Source organism: Miniopterus natalensis, chromosome 15 (genome assembly GCF_054644295.1).
Source record: "Miniopterus natalensis isolate mMinNat1 chromosome 15, mMinNat1.hap1, whole genome shotgun sequence".
Taxonomy (NCBI): domain Eukaryota; kingdom Metazoa; phylum Chordata; class Mammalia; order Chiroptera; family Miniopteridae; genus Miniopterus; species Miniopterus natalensis.
The window spans coordinates 40,246,198-40,269,890 of record NC_142095.1 but is presented as its reverse complement, the minus strand read 5'-3'; the positions used below and the strand labels follow the sequence as shown (position 1 = coordinate 40,269,890).

The following is a 23,693-nucleotide window of genomic DNA, read 5'->3' as shown; positions in this document are numbered from 1 at the left end:
TTCAGCCATCCCTTTATCATTTAACCTTGAGTGTCATTGTGTGCCAAATCCAGGGAATACAGTGGAATATAAAAATGGACTAGCCATGGGCGGGTGGCTCAGTTGGTTGGAGTGTCCTCCTGAACATAAAAATGTGGTTCATCAAAAATGTTGTGAGTTCAATTCTTGCTCAGAGCACATGCCTAGCTTTCAGGTTCATCCCTGGTCAGGGTGCTTACAGGAGGCAACCCATGGATGTTTCTGATGGATGTTTCTCTCTCCCATATATGTTTTTCTCTTTTCCTCTTCCTCTCTCTCTAAAATCAATTAAAAAAAACCCCAAACATGTCCTCAGATGAAGATTAAAAAACAAACAAAAGGGACTAGAGTCCTGCCTTTTGTTTTTTTTATTTTTTGTAACAACTTTATTAAAACATAATTCACATACCATACAATTCATCATTCAAAGTGTACAATTCACTGGTTCCAGTACATTCACAGAGCCATGCAACCATCACTACAATCAATTCCAGAACGTTTTCATCACCTCAAAAAGAAACCCTCCACCCTTTAGCTGTCATCCCCAAGCCTCTCATCCTTCCCAGCCTTAAGCAACCACAAATGTGCTGTCTCCATAGATTTTCCTGCTCTGGAATCATAGGGTATGTGGTCTTTTGTGACTACATTTTTTTCACTTAGCATAAACTTCTCAAGGCTTATCCAGGTTGTAGCACATACATCAGTGCTCTTTCTTTTTGCTGCTAAATAATGCTCATTGTATGAATGTACTACATTTTGTTTTACTCAGTTGATGGACATTTGAGTCATTTCCACTTTGGACTATTATGAATAATGCTATGAATATTTGTGTACAAGGTTTTGTGTAGACATACATTTTGATCTCTTGGATATACACCTATGAGTGGAATTGCTGAGTCAAATGCAAAGTAAATGCTTAACTTTTTGAGGAATTGCCAGACTGTTTCCAAAGTGCTTTTACCATTTTATGTTTCCATCAGTTGTGTATGAGGGTTCTGATTTATCTACGTTCTTGTTAACACTAGTTATTATGTGACTTTTTATTTTAGCCATCTTATCAAGTTGGCATATCACTGTGGTTTTGATTTGTATTTTCTGATAACTGATTTTTTTAACTTTTTAAAAAAAAATTCTTTATTGTTTAAAATATTACAGAAGTCCCCTTCTTAGCGGTTTCAGACAAGTGCAAGAAAGGGTTGTCAATAGTTAATATTAAAAGTGAAGTCATAACTACGAAGAGCAGTTACAATTTTTTGAGCAGGAGTGATTTATCTAGTAAGGCAGGAAAGTTATTTCCAAGGGAGTTAAACTTGAAATAGATCTTTCGAGTGGGTGAGCATCCTAAACTGCTCCAACAGCGTGGGGCTGTGTGGGAAGTGGCGAGGATTATGGGGACCTTGCTTTTTCATACGCTTTCCACAAGACGTATGCCTTATTTTGTAATCAGGAAAATAAGATCATAAATATTTTTCAAGTGAGAAGGCTTCCCACTTCCTCAACCTAAGGAATCAATCAATATACATGCTTCTGGGAGAGAAAAGATAGAAAAGCAAGTGTTCCCCGTTGGACTCTTTTAAAAAGACGAATAGTCTTGAAAATGTCTCGGAGTTCTCGTCTAGGTCTAGCATTAGGGATCTTCAGGAAGACCTCGCGTGGGTGGTTGAAGCGTCTAGGCCTACCTTTTTCATCGGTTGCCATAGGCTCTCCGCCTGCTCGTGGGCTTCTAACCAATCACCTCCTGAGAAAAGCAGGCCCCGACTCCACCCCTCCACTGGGGAATGAGTCTGGTCCTGCGCGTGCAACGTGGACATTAGTGGGACCGGGGAATCCTCAACGCGCGTGGCGTTAGAGGCGGTGCCCAAAAGGCATAAAGAACGGAACTTAACTACCTCCTAACCCACAATGCTCAGCTCACCTTTCCGGAAGCAAGGATTACAACCTCCAGGATGTATTTATCGGGCCGAAGCGTCTCGCTAGAGTCTGATTGGAAGGGACAAAACGAGGCATTGTGGGACTTTGTCTCCCAGTACGCATGTGCCAACTGACTGGCCTCGCCCGGTTCCTGCGGCCACGTCCCGGAGGTGGCGGCGACCTGACGTGCACGTCAGAGAAGCTGGCCGCTCCGTCCCGTGCGCAGGCGCAGTGGCTCGGGCAGCGCCGGAAGCGCAGGGGGATGGGCCGGCGGTGACGCGATTCTGTCCGCGTTGGAGGGGCCGGGCCGCTGCCGGACTCGCCGCGGCTGCCGAGTGACGTGGCACAGCCGAAGCCTTAACATTAGAGCCGGAGCTGCCGCGGCAGTCGTCCAGCAGGTCCGCGCCCCGCTAATTCTGTCCCGGAGCTTCGTCTGACGCGCCGGCTAGCGAGCCGTCCCTGCGGCCCCCTTTCTTCCTTAGCTCCTCTTCCTTCACGCTCAGTTTGCCCGGAGCGTGAAAAGAGAAGGCCGGGGGAAGCTGCAAACCCCTTCTGCTCCTGCCCATCGCAAGTGCAACTACCGCCATGGGCCTCACCATCTCTTCTCTCTTCTCCCGCCTATTCGGCAAGAAGCAGATGCGCATTTTAATGGGTGAGTGAGCGACCTAGAGCTGAGTCCGCGCCCCAGTGGGGGTCGGGGAAGGCCGGGTCTCCACGTTTGCTGCGGCGTCGGGGCCTGTTTTTGCCTCAGTCCGCCGTGGTGGGGGAGGGGCGGCGGTTGGGGGTCGGCAGGAATTCTTAAGGGGGAACAATGGGGTGAAGGGTGGGTGGTCGTCCCAGACCTGTCCAAGAGGCCGTGTAGCGGCGTGGGCAAGGTTTCCTCCTTCTGCGTTTGGCTTCCTCTCCTTGGTCTTAAAAGCCCGACAAGGTTGGGCGGAGACGTGGGGGAAGCGAACTCCCGGATCTCGCAGAACCCGGAAAGACTGGCGAGGCCCATTCTGGGGGTGCGATCTGGCTCCCCTCTTCTCCGGGTGTAAGCAGCGGTCGGGAGGGAGGCAGAGCGACTCCAGCCTTCCTCCTCCCCTTTTCCGTCGGGTGTACACACTCTGCACACCCCAGTGGTATGTGAGCGAGCGGTCGCCGAGAGCCCGGAGCCGGCCGTGGGTGTCCAGGCCCAGTGCGGTGGCACAGGAGCGCCCAAGGTTTCAGAAGTGTCCGGCGTCCTCAGCGCTCATTCGCTCAACTTTGCTTTGCGCTGGATTCCGCTTCATATTTTTTTCTTCTGTTAGTACCCCTGAAAACAGTTTTTCATGAATGTGTTTCTTTTAGCCACTCTCAAAAACTAAATGTATTTGGCTCAGTCTCTTTGGTTTTCAAACTCTTTTTATATTGGTAATTTTATTAGCCCCGCTGGCTAGGGTTAATGAAAAAACTTTTAGGAAGTAATTTTTTTTTAAGCCGGTAACATTTTCAGTAACTGAAAATCATGTCGCTTAGTTTTAGGGTAGCCTTCTTACAGAGGTGTTCTTTTAAAAATTCTTTTGGGAAATAAGCTTTTTAAAAACTGCTTTTTCAAAGTCATTTTTCGCTCAGCTGAGGAAGGGGCTTGTCATTTGAGTGATGTAAGCAACCCCTTTCCCGTCGTACTGTGAGTAGTCTCTGCATCATAGTTAAGCTCCATGGACCCGAATAATGCTAAAAGGTGCCCCTCTAACTTTAAAATTGAAACTTGTTGGTTCATTACCTTGTTTTCTAGAGAGTGGAAGGGGTTAAGGTTTTATTTTCGAGTTCTACCATTGAAAGTTTTCCAGAGGAAGGTTCAGTAATATTTCAAGGTGTATTAAGATGAAGGGTAAACACATCTGGTTCTTTTTTTAATTTCCTGTTAAGATTCTAACTTCTTCACAGTTCATGGAATAATTGTTAATGAATCATTCACAAAGGTAAATAAAAATATTTTCTCTTCTAAGAGTTTCTCGGATTTCATTTTTGAAGACAAATTTTAGGAGGGCAGGTATATTATTTAGACTTTAAAAGTCGTTGAAAAATGGGAGTCTAAAAAAGGTTCTGAAGTCAACGGGAGAACTTTGGACTGTGATAAATGAATTTTCAGCCAGTTCCTTAAAGAGATTAACCAGTGCGTTCTTGTGTTCCTGGAAATGTAGTATGTTCGGCCCTTTTACTGAAGATTGTGGGAAATTTCTGTTTTTCTTTTCTTTAATCTTTGTGATGGCTACAAGTTTAGAGGGAGAACAGTAGAATTATGCTATAGGCACTTTCCTATTTTTACTGTATTAGGGGAGCATTTCTACCCCTACTCCCCAAAAGTGATGGAAAGAAAATGGAAGAGGAAAAGTACTTAACTTTGTGCATTTGTGCAGGGGATAGAAGTCATGATTTGGAATTATTCACTTTATGTTAAGTGTTTTATTACTCAGGTTTGCTATTCTTGTTTTGCATTATAATTTCAAGATAATCAGGTTTCCCTGATTAAAAACACTTCAGTCACAGAACAACTTTTATGGTAACTCATCAAAGGAAGTATAACCATATGATGGCTAGAGAAAGGTGTTTTGGAAGTTTGATAATTCCTAGGAATTTTTTTCCAGCTTTGTGAGTGACAGCATAAAGAATAGACACTCTTAAGATGCCTGCCCGTATTGAAGTATTAGAATTAAAAATAGCAGTTAGCTGCTGAGTCTGGTTTGCCAAATTACTGTGAAGTTGTAAATTTTATTCCTATACCCGCTCTCCCAAAAATTCAAGTAATTTAAAAAGGTGTTTGAAGTTACAGCTTGCAGTGAACTAGTTAAAAACAGTATCAGATTTGAAGTAATTTAAACTATAGATTGACAGAAATCTGTCATTTATAGTCCCCCCCCCCAAGGAGAAATTGCTCCTGTGACTGATACAAGCTTAAATTCAGTTTTCTTCTTATATCTCTCATAATAGCCCTGCATTATGCTATTTTATGTATAGCCTCCGTATCTTGAGTTGATAATATGTAATTTCGGTAAATGACTCCCCACATTTTGTTTATATCTGAAAACACACTAATGTGATCTGTAGAGGAATTAATTCTACTCTCTGCACTTGGAAGTTCCTGACTGTTGAAAAGCTAAAAAAGTACTGCTTTCTAAAAGGTTTCTAAATACTGGTCAAGTTCTGCCTTTCCCTTATATGTGACTATTTGGGGGGAGTTGGGGGGGCAGGGAGGTTTATGAGGAAGGGTGGATCCTCTGATGGTCAAAACTGAGTAATTAGATAAAATATTAAGATAGAGTGTGTCCACCAGAAAAATCTGAAGGCAGGATGGCAGAGTATAAATACTATTTGAGAGCTCTCGCATCAGGGTTTAACATGAAATTCATCCCTTTAAAATGTACAGTTCAGTGGTTTTTAGTATATTCACAATGTTGTGTAACGATCACCACTCTCGATTCTAGAACATTTCCGTCAGCCCAGAAAGAAACTTCACACCCATAAACTGTTATTGCCTCCCACCCCCCCAATTCCTCTTGCAACCACTCATCTATTTTACTTTCTGTTTCTATGGGTTTGTCTATTTAGAATATTTCATATAATGGAGTCATACAATATGTGACCTTTAGTGTCTAGCTTCTTTCACTTAGAATCATGTTTTCTAGGTTTATCCATATTATTGCATGTATCAGTACTTCATTCTTTTTTATGGCTGAACAATAATTTTGTTATATACATATACCACATTTTGTTTATTCATTTATCAGTTGATGGAAATGTGATTGTTTTCACTTTTTGGCTATTATGAATAATACTGCTGTGAACATTCATTTTTGTGTGTGTGTGCATATGTTTTTTATTCTCTTGGGTAAATAAATACCTAAGAGTGGAATTGTTGGGTCATATGTTAATTATGTTTAACATTTTGAGGAACTGACAAACTGTTTTCCAAAGTAGCTACACCATTTTACATTCCTACCAGTATGAGGGATTTAATTTCTCCACGAGACCTAGGGGCTGAATATCTGTTCTATCTGTTCTCTATTAACTCCTGTGATTCTGGGGACATTACTGAACCTCGTGTGCTTCATCTGAAAAAATGGAGGGTTATTGGGATTTAAATTATAAAAATGTATGGAATCACCTAGTGATGTGGTTGGAACACAATAAACACTCAATTTTAAATTATTATGAAGTTGTATTTCGAGCTTCTTTGTAGAAAATTTGAAACATAAAGGAAAAAAAATAAAAGTACCTGAAATTATATGCATCTGAAAATATACGCCCCCCCCCATTTTCCTTTCTGCATTTTTTTCTCCAAGTTGAGATAATTGGAATCTAGCTTAATTTAAGATGCAAGTATTTCTTGTTTCCATAGTTTGGTAGACATACTTTTTGATGATTGGCAAAGATTTTGGGGGGGTAGTTTTGCTGCTGTTAACACTTTGGTCAAAGTGTAGGTCCAGTTATGGAGAACAAGTAATTCCAGTGTATCTGTCAATACAGTGAGTTGTTTATGGGGGTGGAAGGGAGGGAGGACATAACTGGACTGTACAGATTAGAGTCTTATCTTGGCTAGTTGAGAATTGGTTGGTTATAGTTTTCATTTTGTGGAGATGTCTCATTGCCAAATATTGGAACATTAAGGAAATACAAACTTAAGTAATTGCTAAAATAGCACGATATTGTTAGACTAACATGTTTTTTTTCGGGGGGGGGGGTTAATATGTTTTTTATTCATTTCAGAGAGGGTCAGGGAGAGGGAGAGAGATAGAAACATCAATGATGAGAGAGTCATTGATCAGTTGCCTCCTGCATGCCCCTGCCTGGGGATCGAGCCTGCAACTTGGGCATGTGCCCTGATGGAATACAGCTGCAGTCTCCTGGTTCATGGGCCGACGTTCAACTACTGAGCCGTATCGGCTGGGCTAGACCAACATGTTTTTGAGTAAAGATCTATATAACGAGTTTTAAGTGATGGTTAACATTAATGTGTGCATCTTAAATCTTACAATAGAAATATCTTTTTAAAAAATTTCTGGTTTGCATCTATATAGCACTATCATTTTGGGTGCAATTCAAAAGATATCATCCCGATTTTAGAATCTTCTATGTGGCTCAGTGGTTGGGCGTCGACCGGTGAACTGGGAGTTCACGAAGTTCATTGGTTCAATTCCCTGTCAGGGCACATGCCCAGGTTGAGGGCTCAATCCCTGGTGGGGGGCCTGTGGGAGGCAGCTCATGGATGTTTCTATCTCTGTATCCCTCTCCTTCTCTCTTTCCCTCTCTAAAATCAATAAAAACATAGTTAAAATTTTTTTTAAAGTCATTTAAATATTGTCTTATAATTTTTATTTTAAAAATAACTTGTGGATGCTTAAAAAACCTTATGGTTGCATTATTTTGTAAACTTTTTAAAAAATACATATTCAAGACATATGCAGTCATCTTTCTGACAGATGCATCAGGAACTGTAACCAGCAGCATTTTAATAAAGGAACTCTGTTTGGGAAATCTGTTCTTTTTTAAGGAAAGTAACACGTTTGTTGTATTACCAGAAATCTAACAATATGGAAGTAGAATATATTTATGCATACAAGCAGGTGTAAAACTTTTATTAAAAGAAAAGTTAGATTACTATAACTTAAAATAGTTATATAATCATAATTTTTCCTGGTTTTCTTTCATTCCTTGTCAATACTTTGGGATTTACGTTGTTTTTAAATGACAGCGTGTGGTTTATTTGGACCCCAATAAAGAGTGGCATGTGCCATATTTCTCTAACTTAAGTTTTTTTTCTAATCAACATCTCAGTTTCAGTTCTTCTCACTTGGGCTTGGGCTTAATCGTATTTGGGTTTAGTTAAAAGGTACTTTTAATCTATTTTAAAATTTGATCAAAATCACCTGAGGGGGATTTATGCTCTCAAGAGACTTAGCTTATTAGAACAATGAAAAGGTCATGTTATTCCTGTTTTCTGTATGTTTACTGAAGATGCCAAGTTTTAAGGTAGCTATTTTTGTTTCTTTGTATGTTTTTATAATTATGTTTTCTGATCTTTTTGGTAATGTTCCATACTCAAAAAACAAAACACTTCCTGATAACAGTTGGTTTTTCTTATGTCCATGAGTGAGGGCTAAGACTGGACTGCTCACTCTGTCTAGTAAGTGTGTCAGTATTTTGGAAAGAATAAACCTGAATCCCATTATGAAGTAGGGAACACAGTTTGATTAGAGGACACAGGAATAAGAAGGTATAAGATGCCTGAGTTTCAAAAGAAATCTTAGCTACACTTTATAGGGAACAGAGCAGAAAGGATTGTTATATGGGTAGGAGTCTGAATTGCCTGTAGCCTTTAATTCTGTTTTGAAGTAAATGATAAAAATTAAACTTACTTGCACAGAAATGTAGATTAGATAAGCGAGGTGATTTCTGGTTTTCTTTTAAAACTTAATAGCATTGGTTTCATGTGCTGTGTCTTGCTTTGATTTAAATATTTAAAAAGCATCCTTGCTTAAATCAATACTCAGTTGAATTTTAAAATCTGTGGTAGTATAAATCCAGGTGGCCAAATGTAATGTCCTTACAACAATGGTACATTGAATGAGATGATTAGATACTGACTTTCCATTTATGAAGGCTTTAGCAAACGATGTAGAATATGCAGGTTTTGAGAGATTCATACTTAAACATTTAATTTGTTCTTCACTATCACTGTACTATGGTATACTCTCTTGTTTTAATATGGATTTTTTCCCAGAAACAAACACCTTCTTCCACACTTGTATATGCCTCAAAGGAAGCATTTTAAGAATTTAGACGTGAATGATAGGGCCATTTTTACAATCCAAATTAACCAGTCTTTTGTTCTCATTTCTGCATATTTGATGTTGAAATGTATGTAAGTAGGAGTAAAATTGGCCTTATTTTCCTTTGGAACTCATTTAAGGAGACTAGGATATAGTATTGAGTTTCCTAACCTTAAAGTTAATTTTTTATTCACTTGTTCTTATGTTCTCTGATTCACCTATTTTGTGTTTTTAAAAATGGTAGTAGGTCATAGAATTAATACCGACTTCAGTTCGAGGGTATCATAGATTATCTGATTCAGTCCTCTTACTTTATAGCTAATTCCTCTGACCTCAGTTTCCTAAAGTGACTTGTTTAAAGGCACTTGACTAGTTTGTGGCAAAACAAATCTAGAGATTAACACCTGAGTCAGCCAAATACTATTTTCTTTTCAGTGTTACATGCTATCTGTTTAAGTTTAGAGAGAAAAAATGAAAAGGTATCACTTTCTGTAAGAAGTGTTGCCTTTGGAAATCAGAAATGAGGTAATTTTATTTCTCACTCATTTGTGCTTTGACCAGTCAACTTTAGCTCACAAACTATATATTTGTTGCAAAATTATTTCTTAGTGTATGCTTTTGGTCTAGATTTAAAACCTGTGATGTCTTTTTCTAGTTGGATTGGATGCTGCTGGCAAGACGACCATTCTGTATAAACTGAAGTTAGGGGAGATAGTCACCACCATTCCTACCATTGGTAAGAAAGTCTACAGGTGATTATTATAAAGTGAAATAGAATAAAATTTAATTTAGAAACTGCCTTGTTTTTAAAGACTTTATGTTTTTAGAGCAGTTTTAGTTTCACAGAAAAATGGGGGGGTTCCCCAATTATTCCTTCCCCCATTATCAACATCACTCACTAGAGTGATACATTTGTTATACTTGATGAACCTACATTTTCACAACGTAATCACCCAAAGTCCATAGTTTACCTTAGGTTCACTTTTGGTGTACATTCTGTGGGTTTAGACAAGTGTACCATGGCATGCATTTATCATTATAACTCCTGGGTTTTTAAGTTTGTTACTTATTTAGTGGGATTTTAAAAAAGCAATTCTTACGTAATTCCACAATAAAGGGGTTTCGTTTCTTCATGACATTGTGCACAAAGTCTTTTTGTTTTTTTCTTTGTAGGTTTTAATGTGGAAACAGTAGAATATAAGAACATTTGTTTCACAGTATGGGATGTTGGTGGTCAAGATAAAATAAGGCCTCTCTGGAGGCATTACTTCCAGAATACCCAGGTAAGGAATGAAGGCATGCTACACATTTTTTATAACTTTCCTTTATAGATTTCATGCTCTAAAGTTTATGTTAATATTTACTGTTTAACTGGCTGTTGGTGTTTACTATATGAGTTGGCATTCTTCTTATCACTACTTCCATATTTGTCAGAGGACTCTCACTCAAGTTTTTGAAGGCTAAATTACTGAGGGTGGAAGAGTTGCATAGCTGTCATAATATTTTTAGGGGGAGGTGTTCTCAAGATTGAATTAGCTGTCTCATCGGTAGTTCTATTGGTTTCATTCTTAGTTTAGAAAGTAAGGTCTGTATAACTTCATGTCATTATAGTGTGTTTTTTTTAATATGTCTTTATTGATTTCAGAGAGGAAGGGAGAGGGGGAGAGAGAGACAGAAACATCAGTGATGAAAGAGTCATTGATTGGCTGCCCTCAGCACGCCTCCCACCAAGGAGGGATTGAGCTCGAATCTGGGCGTGTGCCCTGACCAGCAGTTGAACCCTGATCTCCTGGATCATAGGTCAATGCTCAACCACTGAGCCACGCTGGCCGGGCTCATTATAGTTTTTAATGTAAGACAGTAGTCCTTCATTTAGCCCAGTTAATTGTTTATCAAAATACATCACAAAAATATATTACGGTAGATCTGCCCTGTTGATTGGTAAGATATTTTTGTATTATCATGTAGTGTATATAATATCGGCATAGAAGAGACATTAGAGCAAAAGTTCTTAATTTAGCTGCACATTATACTTGGATCAGCTTTAATATGCCTGTTAATTACCTGGGTGTTTGTTAAAACACAGATCAATTCACTAGGGCCTGGCTAAGTAAGGTTTCTACTAAGTTCTCAGGTGGTAGTGCTGGTACTGCTGGTTTGGGACCTTTGAGGAGTAAGCTTCTAGTACAGAGTGTTTCAGCAGCAGCACTATTGACATTTCCGGCTGAATAATTCTTTTGGGTGAAGGGAGAGCTCTCCCTCACATTGTAGGATGTTTAGCAGCATTCCAGGCTTCTACCCACCAGGTGCCAGTAGCAGCACCCTCCTTCCCCCCAACCTAGTTGCAACCGCCCAAATTGTTCCCTCTTGAAAACTACTACTGTAGTCTTACTCTTACATGTAAAGAAACAAGCTTGGAATGACTTATCTAAGACTGGAGAGCTGGTTCTTGATCTACATTTCTATTTAACCTGCTTTCTGTTGTGTTTCCAAAGTAATGTGCAATGTTAACAAGCACTTCATATGTTTAAGATTTGCAGATAGCGGTCATTCTTGGTCACCAACTCTTATAACATTGTATACAAGTGAAGTACATTGCCACCAGGTGGCAGTGAATACCCTAGATGAGTGGCTGGAGCAACCAGGTTTAAGTAGTATGTCCTGTTAAGTAAGTGGCTTGTTTTTTCATTTAAAAATAAGGATGTATCTGTTCATTAGCATAGCTGTGGTTAGAAAAGATATTTGATATGAGTCACATGCTTTAAAAAATCTTGTTTTGGAAATTTTCAAATATACCCAAAAGGAGAGAGAGTAACATAACAGACCTCCACATATCTATTACTTAACTTCAATTTTTAGGATTTGGCCATATTGTTTAATCAGTATTCCTCTCTAATGTACTTCATCTTTAGGATTATTTTAAAGTAGGTCATAGGAAAAAAAGAAGAGAAAAAAATAAAGTCAGTCATAGGTATTTCATTTAGGGAACATGCTTTTGAAGTAAAATTAGGTGTGAAGTAAAACTTTGTTAGTCCCAAGCCTTATAATTCTTAACCAAGGATAACCCTGGTCTTATCCCTAGATTTGTTTAGAATGCTTAGTAATTTACTTTGAGATCTTAACTTGAGATTAGATCCATTCCTGACTTCTTTGGATCACCTTAAATCAAAAGTCCAAGTACTTCTTCCTAGGGACTTCATGTCTGTTGGAGAAAGCTTTATGTGTTACCCGATAATCACAGCTAAGTTGTGTTCCAGCTAGTTTTTCCAGCATTCCTGACCAGTACTTTTAGCTATAAAATTTAAAAGAAACTAATTATGCCATTTAACCATGATTTTAACTTGTGTTAACAATCGAGGACACAGTGTTTATTGTAGTAAATTCCTCTTCCCTTACTAGGTAATTCCAATTATTTTGTTCTAAACAATTTAATAAATATTGGGCCATTTAAGTAATCTTATAGTAGCCAGAATTCTCGTTAGAATTCTAGCTTTTCTACACTCTTGATTTTAGGCTGTCCAAGGAAGTGAATAACTTAGAATTTATTCCTAAAATAATTCTCCCCCTCAGTAATACCACTTTGGGACTGATAGCATTACTTACATTTTAAAACAATAAAAATGGGTTGTTAGTAGAGAAAAAAGTAGATCAGTTTAGAGACATTAACTCTTCTTGAGGTAGATTCTAAAAAGGAATAGCTTTGGGGATAGGAGGAAAGGAGGCAACGACATTAGCTAAATGCCTGTGATAAGCCACGTGTGATGCTAGAAATTTTTATACCTCTGTGATTACATTTAGTTTTTAAAAAGCTTATAAAGTTGGTGATATTGTTTTAATATAACTAATAAGTAGTGCTGAGCTTTGAATTTGGGTATCTTTTCACTATGCTATACGGTCTCACATAGCACCAAAAGTTTTTTCAGAGGTTAAGATGTTTAAAATGATGGTTTGCAACAGAGATAAGAGAATGGGTTTGAAGGTTGCTAGATCAAAAGGATATTTTATCATTTATATAGCCTAAAATAATATTAGATATCCTGGCAAACTAAGTATAATACTGAGGGGTAAGTACAAAATGATGTAGACCTTTGCCCTCAGTGGATTTAATCTAGTTACTTACATAAGTAATAACATAAGACAGTTTGTGATAAAAGTGACAAATGACCACTTTCATTCTGTGGTCAAGGTTGTGGGGAGAACATTCAAAGTAATCACTTTTGTATTAATAGGAACAGATTTTAATAAAGATTTAAAATTAATCTCCCCCCTCTCTAGTTGAAAAATTTTTTATACTTTTCCATTTGAAAGTTTTTAGAAAAGTCTTAATTCAAATGCTTCCCAATTCCATTTCTTTTGTAGTATAGAATTCTAATATTTGTGACTATCTTTAAGAATGATTACTACCTTCCTTTTTGTAAAGAATTTGTTTGATCAAGTTAACCATGACTTTTTCTGATATATTTTGCTTAAAACTTCCTTACCCTGGTTGAATTGGTGGACAGCATTCTGGGCAAGGCTAACTTTTCCTGATAAAGCATATAAAAACTGCTGTAGTGTTCCCCCTCCCCCCCTTTTTTTTAACACTTTGTGCATGTCTTTGAATAAGTTTAGTTAGTAAATTCATGAATCTTTGGCTTACTCTTTTCCTTTTGTCCCCAACCACTTGTGGCCATTTTGTTACTTAAACTTATCTGTACTTAAACATGCCAAGGACATAGGGAAGGAGGGGAGTGGGATAAAATTTAGTCTTGAGAAAAGTGATCAATTGGTTGAGAGTAAGATTTCTTTTGATTTAAAAGAAAATTTCAAATGTTGAAGTAAAAAATATTGCTCAAATATGTTTTCGTACTTAGAGCCCTGTTCCTTTTCTATATTTTTAATACTGGGCCATTTCCTTCCCAGCATTTACCTCTTGATACGCTGTTGCTGCCTATACTTGTGTTTCATATTTAGTGTGTCCTTTAAATTTCACTGTCATAATTTAGTTAAACAATTTTTTTTCAGGGTCTTATTTTTGTGGTAGATAGCAATGATCGTGAAAGAATTCAGGAAGGAGCTGAAGAGCTGCAAAAAATGGTAAGAATATTTTTAAAATTTATCATTTCCAGGATACATTTTTTTCTGGGTGATGGTAGTGGTAGTGGTTGGCACATTTTAACTATGGTTAGATTACACAAATGAAACATTTTAGAGCTAGAAGGAACCTTATGGAACTCTATCACTACAGATTCTTATGAATGTACATGAAAATCTCCTATAGAGCTGTTTTTTGTTTTTTTTTTAATCCTCACTGGAGGATATTTTTTTCCACTGATACTTTGAGAAAGAGTAGAGGAGAAAGAGAGAAAGAGAAACATTGATGTGAGAGAGACACATCAGTTGGTTGCCTCCCTCACACGCCCAACCTGGGCCAGGAATTGAGCCTGCAACAGGTATGTTCCCTTGACCAGGAATTGAACCCAAAACCCTTTGTTTCAAGGGCCAACACTTTTAACCACTGAGCAAACTGGCCAGGGCATCCTATAGAGCTTTTTAAAAAACACACAGAAGACAAGCTACTTCAATAAGTTAGAAGGAAAGCCCTTTTTGTTTTTATAGTGCTCCATGACTGGGTTTGATGCATATCTCTGGTTGAGGATGTTTATATTAGTCCAGTCTTTTCTTTTATAGATATAAAATCTGTAATTTTGAAACTTTAGTGACATAGGGATCCTGGTTCAGATTTCTTCTTCCGAAGGTCATTGGGTTCAGTTTTCTCTTTATTGTGCCTACAGTATATACTTTGAAATGTTTCATAATAGTAACCACAATAAAGAGTTCCACCAGAAAGTAGTAGGATTTTGAATTACAGTGGCATTTTGGCTTCCCCATGTATTGGATTAATGTTTTCCTATGTTTATATTGATAAAAAACAAGGGGGCGTTGTTTAGGAAACTTGTCATGGTTGCAAATTGTGGCCATAAAAAGTTTACTGAAATGAAATCTTTTTTTTTTAAATTTTTTTATTGATTTCAGAGAGAGGAAAGGAGAGGGAGAGAGAGATAGAAACATCAATGATGAGAGAGTCATTGATCGGCTGCCTCCTGCACACCCCCAAGTGGGGATCCAGCCTGCAATCCAGACATGTGCCCTGACCAGGAATCGAACCCCGAACGCCTGGATCCTAGGTCGACGCTCAACCGCTGAGCCACACCTGGCCGGGCATGAAATGAAATTTTAATTCTCATTCATTGCTCCTAAGACTGGAATGCAATTTGTAAAACCATTGTGTCAGTGTATGTGTAACTAAATAACTGGTGAATTTTTTGTCTAATGAGTTAAATATCACCCCTTCTACTCTTTTTTTGTAAATAGTTTTGAGGTAAAAGTCACATACCATAAACTTCACTCATTTGTAATGTACCAGTTAGTGGTTTTTAGTTTTCAAAATGTTACAACCATTACCACAATCTAATTTTAGAACATTTTCATCAGCTCATAAAGAAATCATAGAACTATTTATTCCCCATTCTTTTCCCCACTCCACCCCACACCCCCAGCCCTGACATCCACTAATCGCCTTTCTGTCTCTATACATATGCCTATTCTGGACATTCATATAATTGGAATCATGCAGTATGTGCTCTTTTGTTACTTTAAAATTGTTTTTACTTTTCACTAAGCATAAGCTTTCAAGGTTCGTATTGTATCATGTATCAGTACCTCATTTTTACTGGCTTTCTACTTTTGGTATTATTCTTGCATTTGGCACGATACTGTTAGTGCCCTAATCATTGTGCTGTTGTCCACCTTGTCTAGTCCAGCTGGGTGGAAAGGATAAAAGTCCAGAAAGAATCATTATGTACATACTTTTACTACTAAATACCAGAGGATCCTTTCATAAATATTTATTGCCATACGTGTTTCTTGTCCTTGCCAGTCCTGATCCTTAAAGGATGATCATGAAGGCTGAATGGATGATTTACCTTAATGGAGTATAGGATGGTTGACTTGAAAAAGTTTTGTTTTACTTGAAAGCATGTAATAATTATTTGCTCAGGATTTAAAAACTGGAGGATGAGAGATTTAAGTTGTAGGTGTACCTTAACTTTATGTAGAAAAATTAGGTTGATACCTAATAAGTAGTATATGTAAGAAGACGGTGTTTTACCTAGTTTGTTACAGTAGTTGGATCCCAGTTTTATAGTTGTTAATGTCTTGGCTTTTATTTTTAGCTTCAGGAAGATGAGTTGCAAGATGCAGTGTTGCTGCTTTTTGCAAACAAACAGGATTTGCCAAATGCTATGGCCATCAGTGAAATGACAGATAAATTAGGTCTTCAGTCTCTTCGTAACAGAACAGTAAGTATTTGGTTTATATTAACCTCTTCACTATTAGAATTATTAGGATAATTATTTTAGTATTTCGTTTAAAAATTTATTAATATTGTCTCCTTTGAACAGATAATGAACACATTATTTTACACATTATTTTACATATTAAGTAAACTCTTGCTTATTCAAACATGAGCCCTTTCAGCCTTTATTTCATACCTTTATAACTGTGTTCAGTTTTACTTTAAAGTATGCTGATACCTTTTCTCCATTTTAAAAAAAAATTTTACTTTTTAGCTTTTAATAGATATTCGTTAAGGATCCAAAGATTTAAATACCTTTATTTTATTTGATGTTAACTTTATTCTCAAAATGTTTATTCTCAAAGTGTTATGGTATTGATAAATATGTGGGAAACTGTGCTGTATGTGAATTGTAATATTTAAAGATTGTTGATCTGTTAAATAGCTCTGCAGCACATAATTCATAATTTGGTTTTTAGCAGCCATATTTCAGATAATACTGTTTTGTACTGTTTGTGTGGTAATTTCAAAAACTTGTGGGACCTGTACTTATACTTAAATAACTTTTGAATTTAAAATTATAACAAATATTTGCTCTCTAATAGCTTATTTTATATCAGTGATTTAAATATTGGTAAAACACAGCATGAGGTTTTATTTGTAAAGATATCACAAGCAGTGTGGCTTGTGCTTTATAATAGTTTTTCATTAGCTTGTCAGCGAGGCTAATACTGTGCTGTGGCAGTAACTGTAAGGACCGTTTGAGATGTTCCAGGCTGATTTAAATAAACTGCATATGATACCAGTTTTCCATGCTATAAAGGTATGAATTCATGCTTTTTCCCAGCAGTCTGGGGTGTTTGATATTCAAATAATACTTGGCAACATGGTGTACTTTCATTGGCCTTGCAATATTAAACCAAAGTCTTTATTCTAAGGCAAAATAAAACTGGTGAATAAAGAAGTTAATAAAAATAAATTGTCCCTTACAGGTAATTTACTGGCTTACTAAGTCTTTTTGTATTTGTACCTTTTCATGGCTGTACTTACAGTTACTGGAGATAAGATTCATTACCATTTCGAAAAGTAGAACTTTTTGGAATGCATAAGACTAAAGATAGTGAAATTATCTGAAAAGCTCGTCTCTAAAATATCAACAAGCCATACTCTTTAAAAATTTTGCCTCCTGTATTCTGAACATGTTTTCTTGTTTGTTTGTTTTTACTGATTTCAGAGAGAGGAAGGGAGAGATAAAAACATCTGATGAGAGAGTCATTGATCGGCTGCCTCCTGCACACCCCCTACCGGGGATTGAGCCCGAAACTCGGGCATATGCCCTGACTGGAATTGAACCATGATCACCTGGGTCATAGGTCGATCCTCAACCACTAAGCCATACTGGCTGGGCTGAACTTTTTTTAAAAAATGGGAGACGAGGGTTATAAGGACCAGGTGGATAGTTTATTAGCCACTAATCTTACCATGAATGTTCTTTGTAGATTAAGTAGTGGGTAGTTGATTAAGTTTAATGTGTGGGTAGTAGTAGCTTGAAATGTGAGAGGAATTTTTTGAGAAACAAGAGTTATGAGGGAACTCCCAATGTATATATATATAGTTACTGAGATTATTAAATATAAAGTTAATCATTTGAAATGTAATACTTTAATGTATTTACTCATTTATTCCTATGGTTTTATATATTTTATGTTTTCTTTTTTCCTATACATTTATGGTAAGTGCTGGCTAAATAATACCTTGAGCAATTGAGGAGAAATAATTTTCTGATTCAGAAATTTTAAACACTGTGTTATACATGGTCTTATGTTGTTAATCAAGTATTTTCTTGTTTTTTTCTTTATAGTGGTATGTTCAAGCCACTTGTGCTACACAAGGAACTGGCCTGTATGAGGGACTTGACTGGCTGTCAAACGAACTTTCAAAACGTTAAATGAAACTGGATATCTATCTAATCAAGGACATGTTTGATAGAATTGGTCTAGGCTTGTTACAACAAAATTAGTTTGCATCTTGGTTATTAAACAGTATCTGGGACTGGTTTGGGCAGAATATTACAGCGTTTAAACTTATTTTGTTGCCAATTATTGTTTACCAAGTATATTGTTGCACTTTAGCAATATGCTTGGTTTTAAAGAAATTCTCCTTAACTTGGGAAAAAAGTGTCCTCTTTTTAATTTCACTTCCCTTAAGCCTAAATGCCTGGACTTAGCTATTGTGACACCTTTAAATAAATCCGTTTTGAATGTTTTTTGAGCCCACAGCAAATAATGTTTTAAAGTTATCCCCTTGCTACTTTACTGATACCTTTATCATTCCTGGGACAGTCTGCTGATTTGAGAATAAAATGTAGCATTCCATTTGTATTTATTTTTCTCCCTTGCCAAAAAGATTTTCTAATACTGCTTGTACCAGCCGGGGAAATGCTCTAAAACACTATTGAGATCTCTTGCACTGAGGGACTTGTTATTTTCCCCATTATTGACTCCTGGCTTCCATCAGCCAAGCTTACCTTGGTGTGGTTTGGATTCAATAGCTAATTAGTTCTGTGCTGGTAGCAAAGAGTTCATTTGAGATGATTTTTAATACCCAGCAGATTGTCTTTCTTTATATTGTATCTTTTTTATGTTGCATGTTGCTTTTGGTATCAGCCTGACTCTTTGCCCAGTATATGATAGTTCTGCTGATGTTTTATTGTTTATTGGTGAACATATCTTCATTAAGAGTTTTTGGAAAACTCATCAAACTCAAATGAATAAGTTTTATTCATAACCCATTTGGAATTATTCCTAATAAAATGAAAAAAAATGTAGTAGTTTTGTGTTCTTTTTGAGTCTTAAAGATGTTTGAAATGGATTTTCTTATTTAGCAACATTGATTTATATACTTTACACTGTGAACAACAATCCAGATCCTAGTGAATTTAATAATTGTTTAAATTGGAAATAAAGTATGGGTTGCTATCTTGTGTATAATAGAGTGGGGAAGCAACTTTAAACATTTAGTTTTATTTGATAAAATACCATTTTTGACACTGTACATTTCTAAAAACGGATCAAGAGTAAAAAGCTGTAATAAAATGAACTGCCCAAAAGCATGTATGCATGTGTTTGTTTCACAGCTAAGGTTAGTTAAAAAAAAATCCACGTGCTGTTTCAAGGCAGAATACATAGACTATTAGTGAGGTTTTCTACATAGAAGAAAAAGTTCACAAATACTTTCCTTTTTAGTTTCACAAATTTCAGAACTGCAGAGAGATGTATGTGACTAATTTTTTGTTATTAAGGCAATAAAGATACATACCTCATTAACTACATCTATTAAGTTATTAAGGACTCAACTTTTAGTAACCTTGTAACAATTTTTGTCTATAATCTAAAATTCTTTGTATTTTATAAACCTTGCTTTTATTATTCTTAATGGCTTGTGTAGATTCAGATAAATTTGTGGATTGAAATTTTATTTTCAAAACCCAAGCACATGCTTGTAAAATAATGTATAGTTTTGAATTGTAAGAAAAAAAAAATGGTTCAAGTGAAAGGAAATTGGAATTAAGTTGTTGATGATTGTCACACAGGTTACTGGGATAAATGGTATGTTGAACCTCTGTCACTTTGATATAAGTGCAGCTTTCCTGGCCCACACACATGAATTGTCTCTTCCGTCCAAATAAGAAAGGCATCATTTCTTGTTGAGTAAAACTAAGATCTGGTATAGTATGTGTAGCTTTATATGGGGCTCAACTAGGAGATAATAAACTTCAGTAGGTTCAGTGTAGGAGCAGAGTTAAATTACGACTATTAACTTTTTTTTTTTTAATATATCTTTATTGATTTTAGAGAGAGGAAGGGAGAGAGAGAAACATCAATGATGAGAGAGTCATTGATCGGCTGCCTCTTGCACGCCCCCGACTAGGGATCAAACCCACAACCCAGTCATGTACCCTGACCAGGAATCGAACCCCTCTTGCCTGGATCCTAGGTCGATACTCAACTGCTGAGCCATGCCCTGCCGGGCTAATTTTTAAAATTAAGCCAAGTAAGTCAAAGATCTTTCATAGACTCTGAAGAAAGGGAGTAAAAATTCATACAATCTTATTTGAGATGTAAGGCAGTTCTTGTTATCATTGTTGGAAATGCCTGCATTAAGAAACCAAAATTGCCTAATTTTCACTAAATGGGTTTAAAAAAAAGATTTGCAAGACCCTCCCCCACCTTTTTTTAAAGAAAGCATTAACTTGCTATGTTTTTTTACCCCAAGAAATTACTTTTCATTCCTAGTCAGGGTAGGTTTTTTGTTTTTTAAAAAAATCAAATTGTTTTTCCCCAAATAGTAAATTTAGATGAAAGTATAAATTAAGTAGTACCTATAATGCTTTTCTGTGTTTTTAACATACTTTGCAAACGATGCAAACATAAAATCACTATCACTGTCCTAATTTGTTGACATATGCAGTACTTTTTTATGAAATACTTGACACTAGCAAGATTCAGTGCCTACTGTTCACACAAATGTTAAACTTAGTGTTGGTCAGTCAATAAGAGGTCTCTCTGACCTCCCCTATTATACAGAACAGTTTATTATATTCCTAGATTAAAAAGTATTCTGTCAAATAATTGTTAAGGATGTTAATAGAGAAACTGAAGAGGAATTGTGGTTGTCTTAAAGGCTGACCAGCAGCATCAGAGTTGCAGATAGAACCATTAACTGTTTTCTATCCCTCTATCCAATTAGTTTTTTTTGTCTTATTTTTTTTTAATTTTATTTTTGTTTAAAGTATTACAGATGTCCCTTTTTCTCCCCAATGACCCGTTCCACCCCATCCCCTCCCTCTCCCCAGTCCTCCCCACTATTGTCTGTGTCCTTGGGTTGTGCATATATGCATATAAATTCTTTGGTTACTCTCTCCCCCTCCACCCACCCGCCCTCCTCCATCCCTCCGACATTCATCAGTCTGATCCATGCTTCCATATCATTGAATCTATTCTGTTCGTCAGTTTATTAAGTTCTTTAGATTCCACATATAAGCGAGGTCATGTGATGTTTGTCTTTCTCTGCCTGGCTTATTTCACTTAGCATAATATTCTCCAGGTCCATCCATACTGTCCCAAAGGGTACGAGATCCTTCCTCTTTACAGCTGCGTAGTATTCCATGGTGTGAATGTCCCACAGCTTTTTATCCACTCACCTACTGATGGGCACTTGGGCTGTTTCCAGATCGTGGCTATTGTAAACTGCGCTGCTATGAACATCGGGGAGCATATATTCTTTTTGATTAGTGTTTTAGGATTCTTAGGGTACATTCCTAGGAGTGGGATCACTGGGTCAACAGGCAGCTCCATTTTTAATTTTCTGAGGAACCTCCATACTGTTTTCCATAGTGGTTGTACCAGTCTGCATTCCCACCGGCCCAACTAGCTTTTTTAAAAAGTCCATAATATTTACCCCTCTTTTGTCTAACTTCACTCAGTTGCTTTTCTGTGATGTAGTATCTAGACATTTTGTTGCATAGTTGTTTCCGTGGGTTTCCTCCTTCACCTTATATATTCTTGATTGAAAAGAAAACAGGTGAAATGTTACCTTAATTTTACAAATTTATCAGTGTTTCATTCACTGAGACTTCTGATTTTCTTTAGTATATATGCAGAATTATCTCATGTAGTAATAATTTCAGGTCATTTACTAGGATGAAACTTAAAATCCATGGGACCTAGTGATATCCCAGTTTCATTTCTGATATGTGTCCTCTAACACTGAAGGCTCATCAATTTTATTCTTTTTTTAGAAACAGCTTTTGGTTTAGTTGATTTTCTGTTGTCAGTTTCATTGATTTCTGCTCTTGGTTTACTGTTTCTGTTCTCTGCTTACATTAGATTTACTTTGCTCATCTAGTTTCCTAAGGTGAAAGCTTAGGTGATGATTTTAGATTCTAGTACAGATAGCCGCCTGCTTTCCAAAAGCTGGTTACCCCTTAGATTTTAACAGAAGACCTACATTACTCCGTTTTTGTTAAGCAAAAGAAATTCAAAGAGGTTTTTTGCTTTTACGAAGAAGGCCATCAGTACCTTACCATACTAATGTATGTCTTTTGTAAAAGCAAAGCGGTGGAACATGAACTTTTACAAAGCAGGGCATACCCTTCACTGTATGTCATTTCAGCTTGGGAAAGGTTTCATAGGAACGCTCTACTTTCAGATAGTGGTGGAAACCTATATATGAATTCAATGCTATAAATTCCCTTCCAGGCACTTTCACTGTATCCCACAAAATTTGATGAGTGTTTCTTTTTATTTCAAAACATTTAAAAATTTCTCTAACCTTTGTGTATTATTTAGAAATGTGTTGTTTAATCTCTAAGTGTTAGGGGTTTTTCCAGTTTTCTGTTTCTTAAAAATATATATTTTTGTTGATTTCAGAGAAGGGAGAGGGAGAGAAACATCAATGATGAGAGTCATTGATTGGCTGCCTGCTGCACCCCCCTGCTGCGGGATCGAGCCTGCAACCCGGGCATGCGCCCTGACCGGGAATCAAACTGTTATCTGGATCATACGTCAATGCTCAACCACTGAGCCACACCGGCTGGCCCAGCTTTCTATTTTTGATTTCTTGTACGATTCCATTGTGATCTGAGAGTAGACACCACGTGATTTCCTTTAAATTTGTGAAGTGTGTTTATGGCTCAGGATGTTGTCAATCTTGGTGGATCTTCTTGAGCTTTCGCTGCATCATGAGCTTAAGAAGAATGTATTCTATGGATGTAGTCTCCAGATGTCAATTATATCCAGTTGATTGATGGTGGTGTTGATTTCAACTATTGAATGTGCTTACTGATTTCTGCCTGTTTGATCAGTCCATTCTGGTAGAGGGGTGTTGAAGTCTCTAACTGTAGTGGGTACATATACCGTGTGGGGCAAAAGTAGGTTTACAGTTGTGAGTACATGAAACACAAGAGTTTATTCTTGTATTATTTATTAACTATTGTATTATTTTCCATATGAACAACTGTAAGCCTACTTTTGCCTCACTCTGTATTTCTCCTTGCAAGATTTTGTTCATTTCTGCCTCATCTCATATAGCTTGATATTCTGTTGTTAGGTGCATACATATTTACAATTGTTAGATCTTAGGAGAGCTGCCTCCTTTATCATGAAATGCCTCTATCCCTCACTTCCCTTGTTTTGAAGTCTATCTGAAATTCAATATAGCTATTCTTTTTATTAGTGTTAGCATGGTATATCTTTCTTCACCCACTTACTTTTTTAAAAGACTTTTTAAAGAGCAGTTTTAGGTTTCCAAAAAAAATTGAGGAAGGTATAGAGAGTTCCCATATATCTCCTGCCCCCCCCACCATCTCCCATTATTAACATCCCCCACCAGAGTGGTACATTGTTAGAACTGATGAACCTGTATTGACAAATCATAATCACCTCAAATTCATAGTTAACATTAGGGGTCACTCTTGGTGAACATTCTGTGAATTTGGACAAACGTATAATACATATCCATTGTTATAGTATACAGAGTTATTTTCACTGCTCTAAAAATCCTCTGTGGGTCACCTATTCATTCTTCTCTCCTACCCTCAACAGCTGGCAAACACTGATCTTTTCAGTGCCTCCATA

General features: G+C 37.0%; 1 protein-coding gene across 1 annotated transcript; it reads left to right on the top strand.

Annotated features, from left to right (window-relative positions):
- The first annotated feature begins 2,293 nt into the window (after positions 1-2,293).
- ARF4 (ARF GTPase 4) lies at positions 2,294-18,883 on the top strand. Its single transcript, XM_016205509.2, has 6 exons — positions 2,294-2,581; positions 9,376-9,456; positions 9,894-10,003; positions 13,725-13,796; positions 15,935-16,060; positions 17,918-18,883. The coding sequence occupies exons 1-6, from the start codon at positions 2,515-2,517 to the stop codon at positions 18,002-18,004; spliced, it is 543 nt and encodes a 180-aa protein (XP_016060995.1). The 5' UTR covers positions 2,294-2,514; the 3' UTR covers positions 18,005-18,883.
- Positions 18,884-23,693: the final 4,810 nt, after the last annotated feature.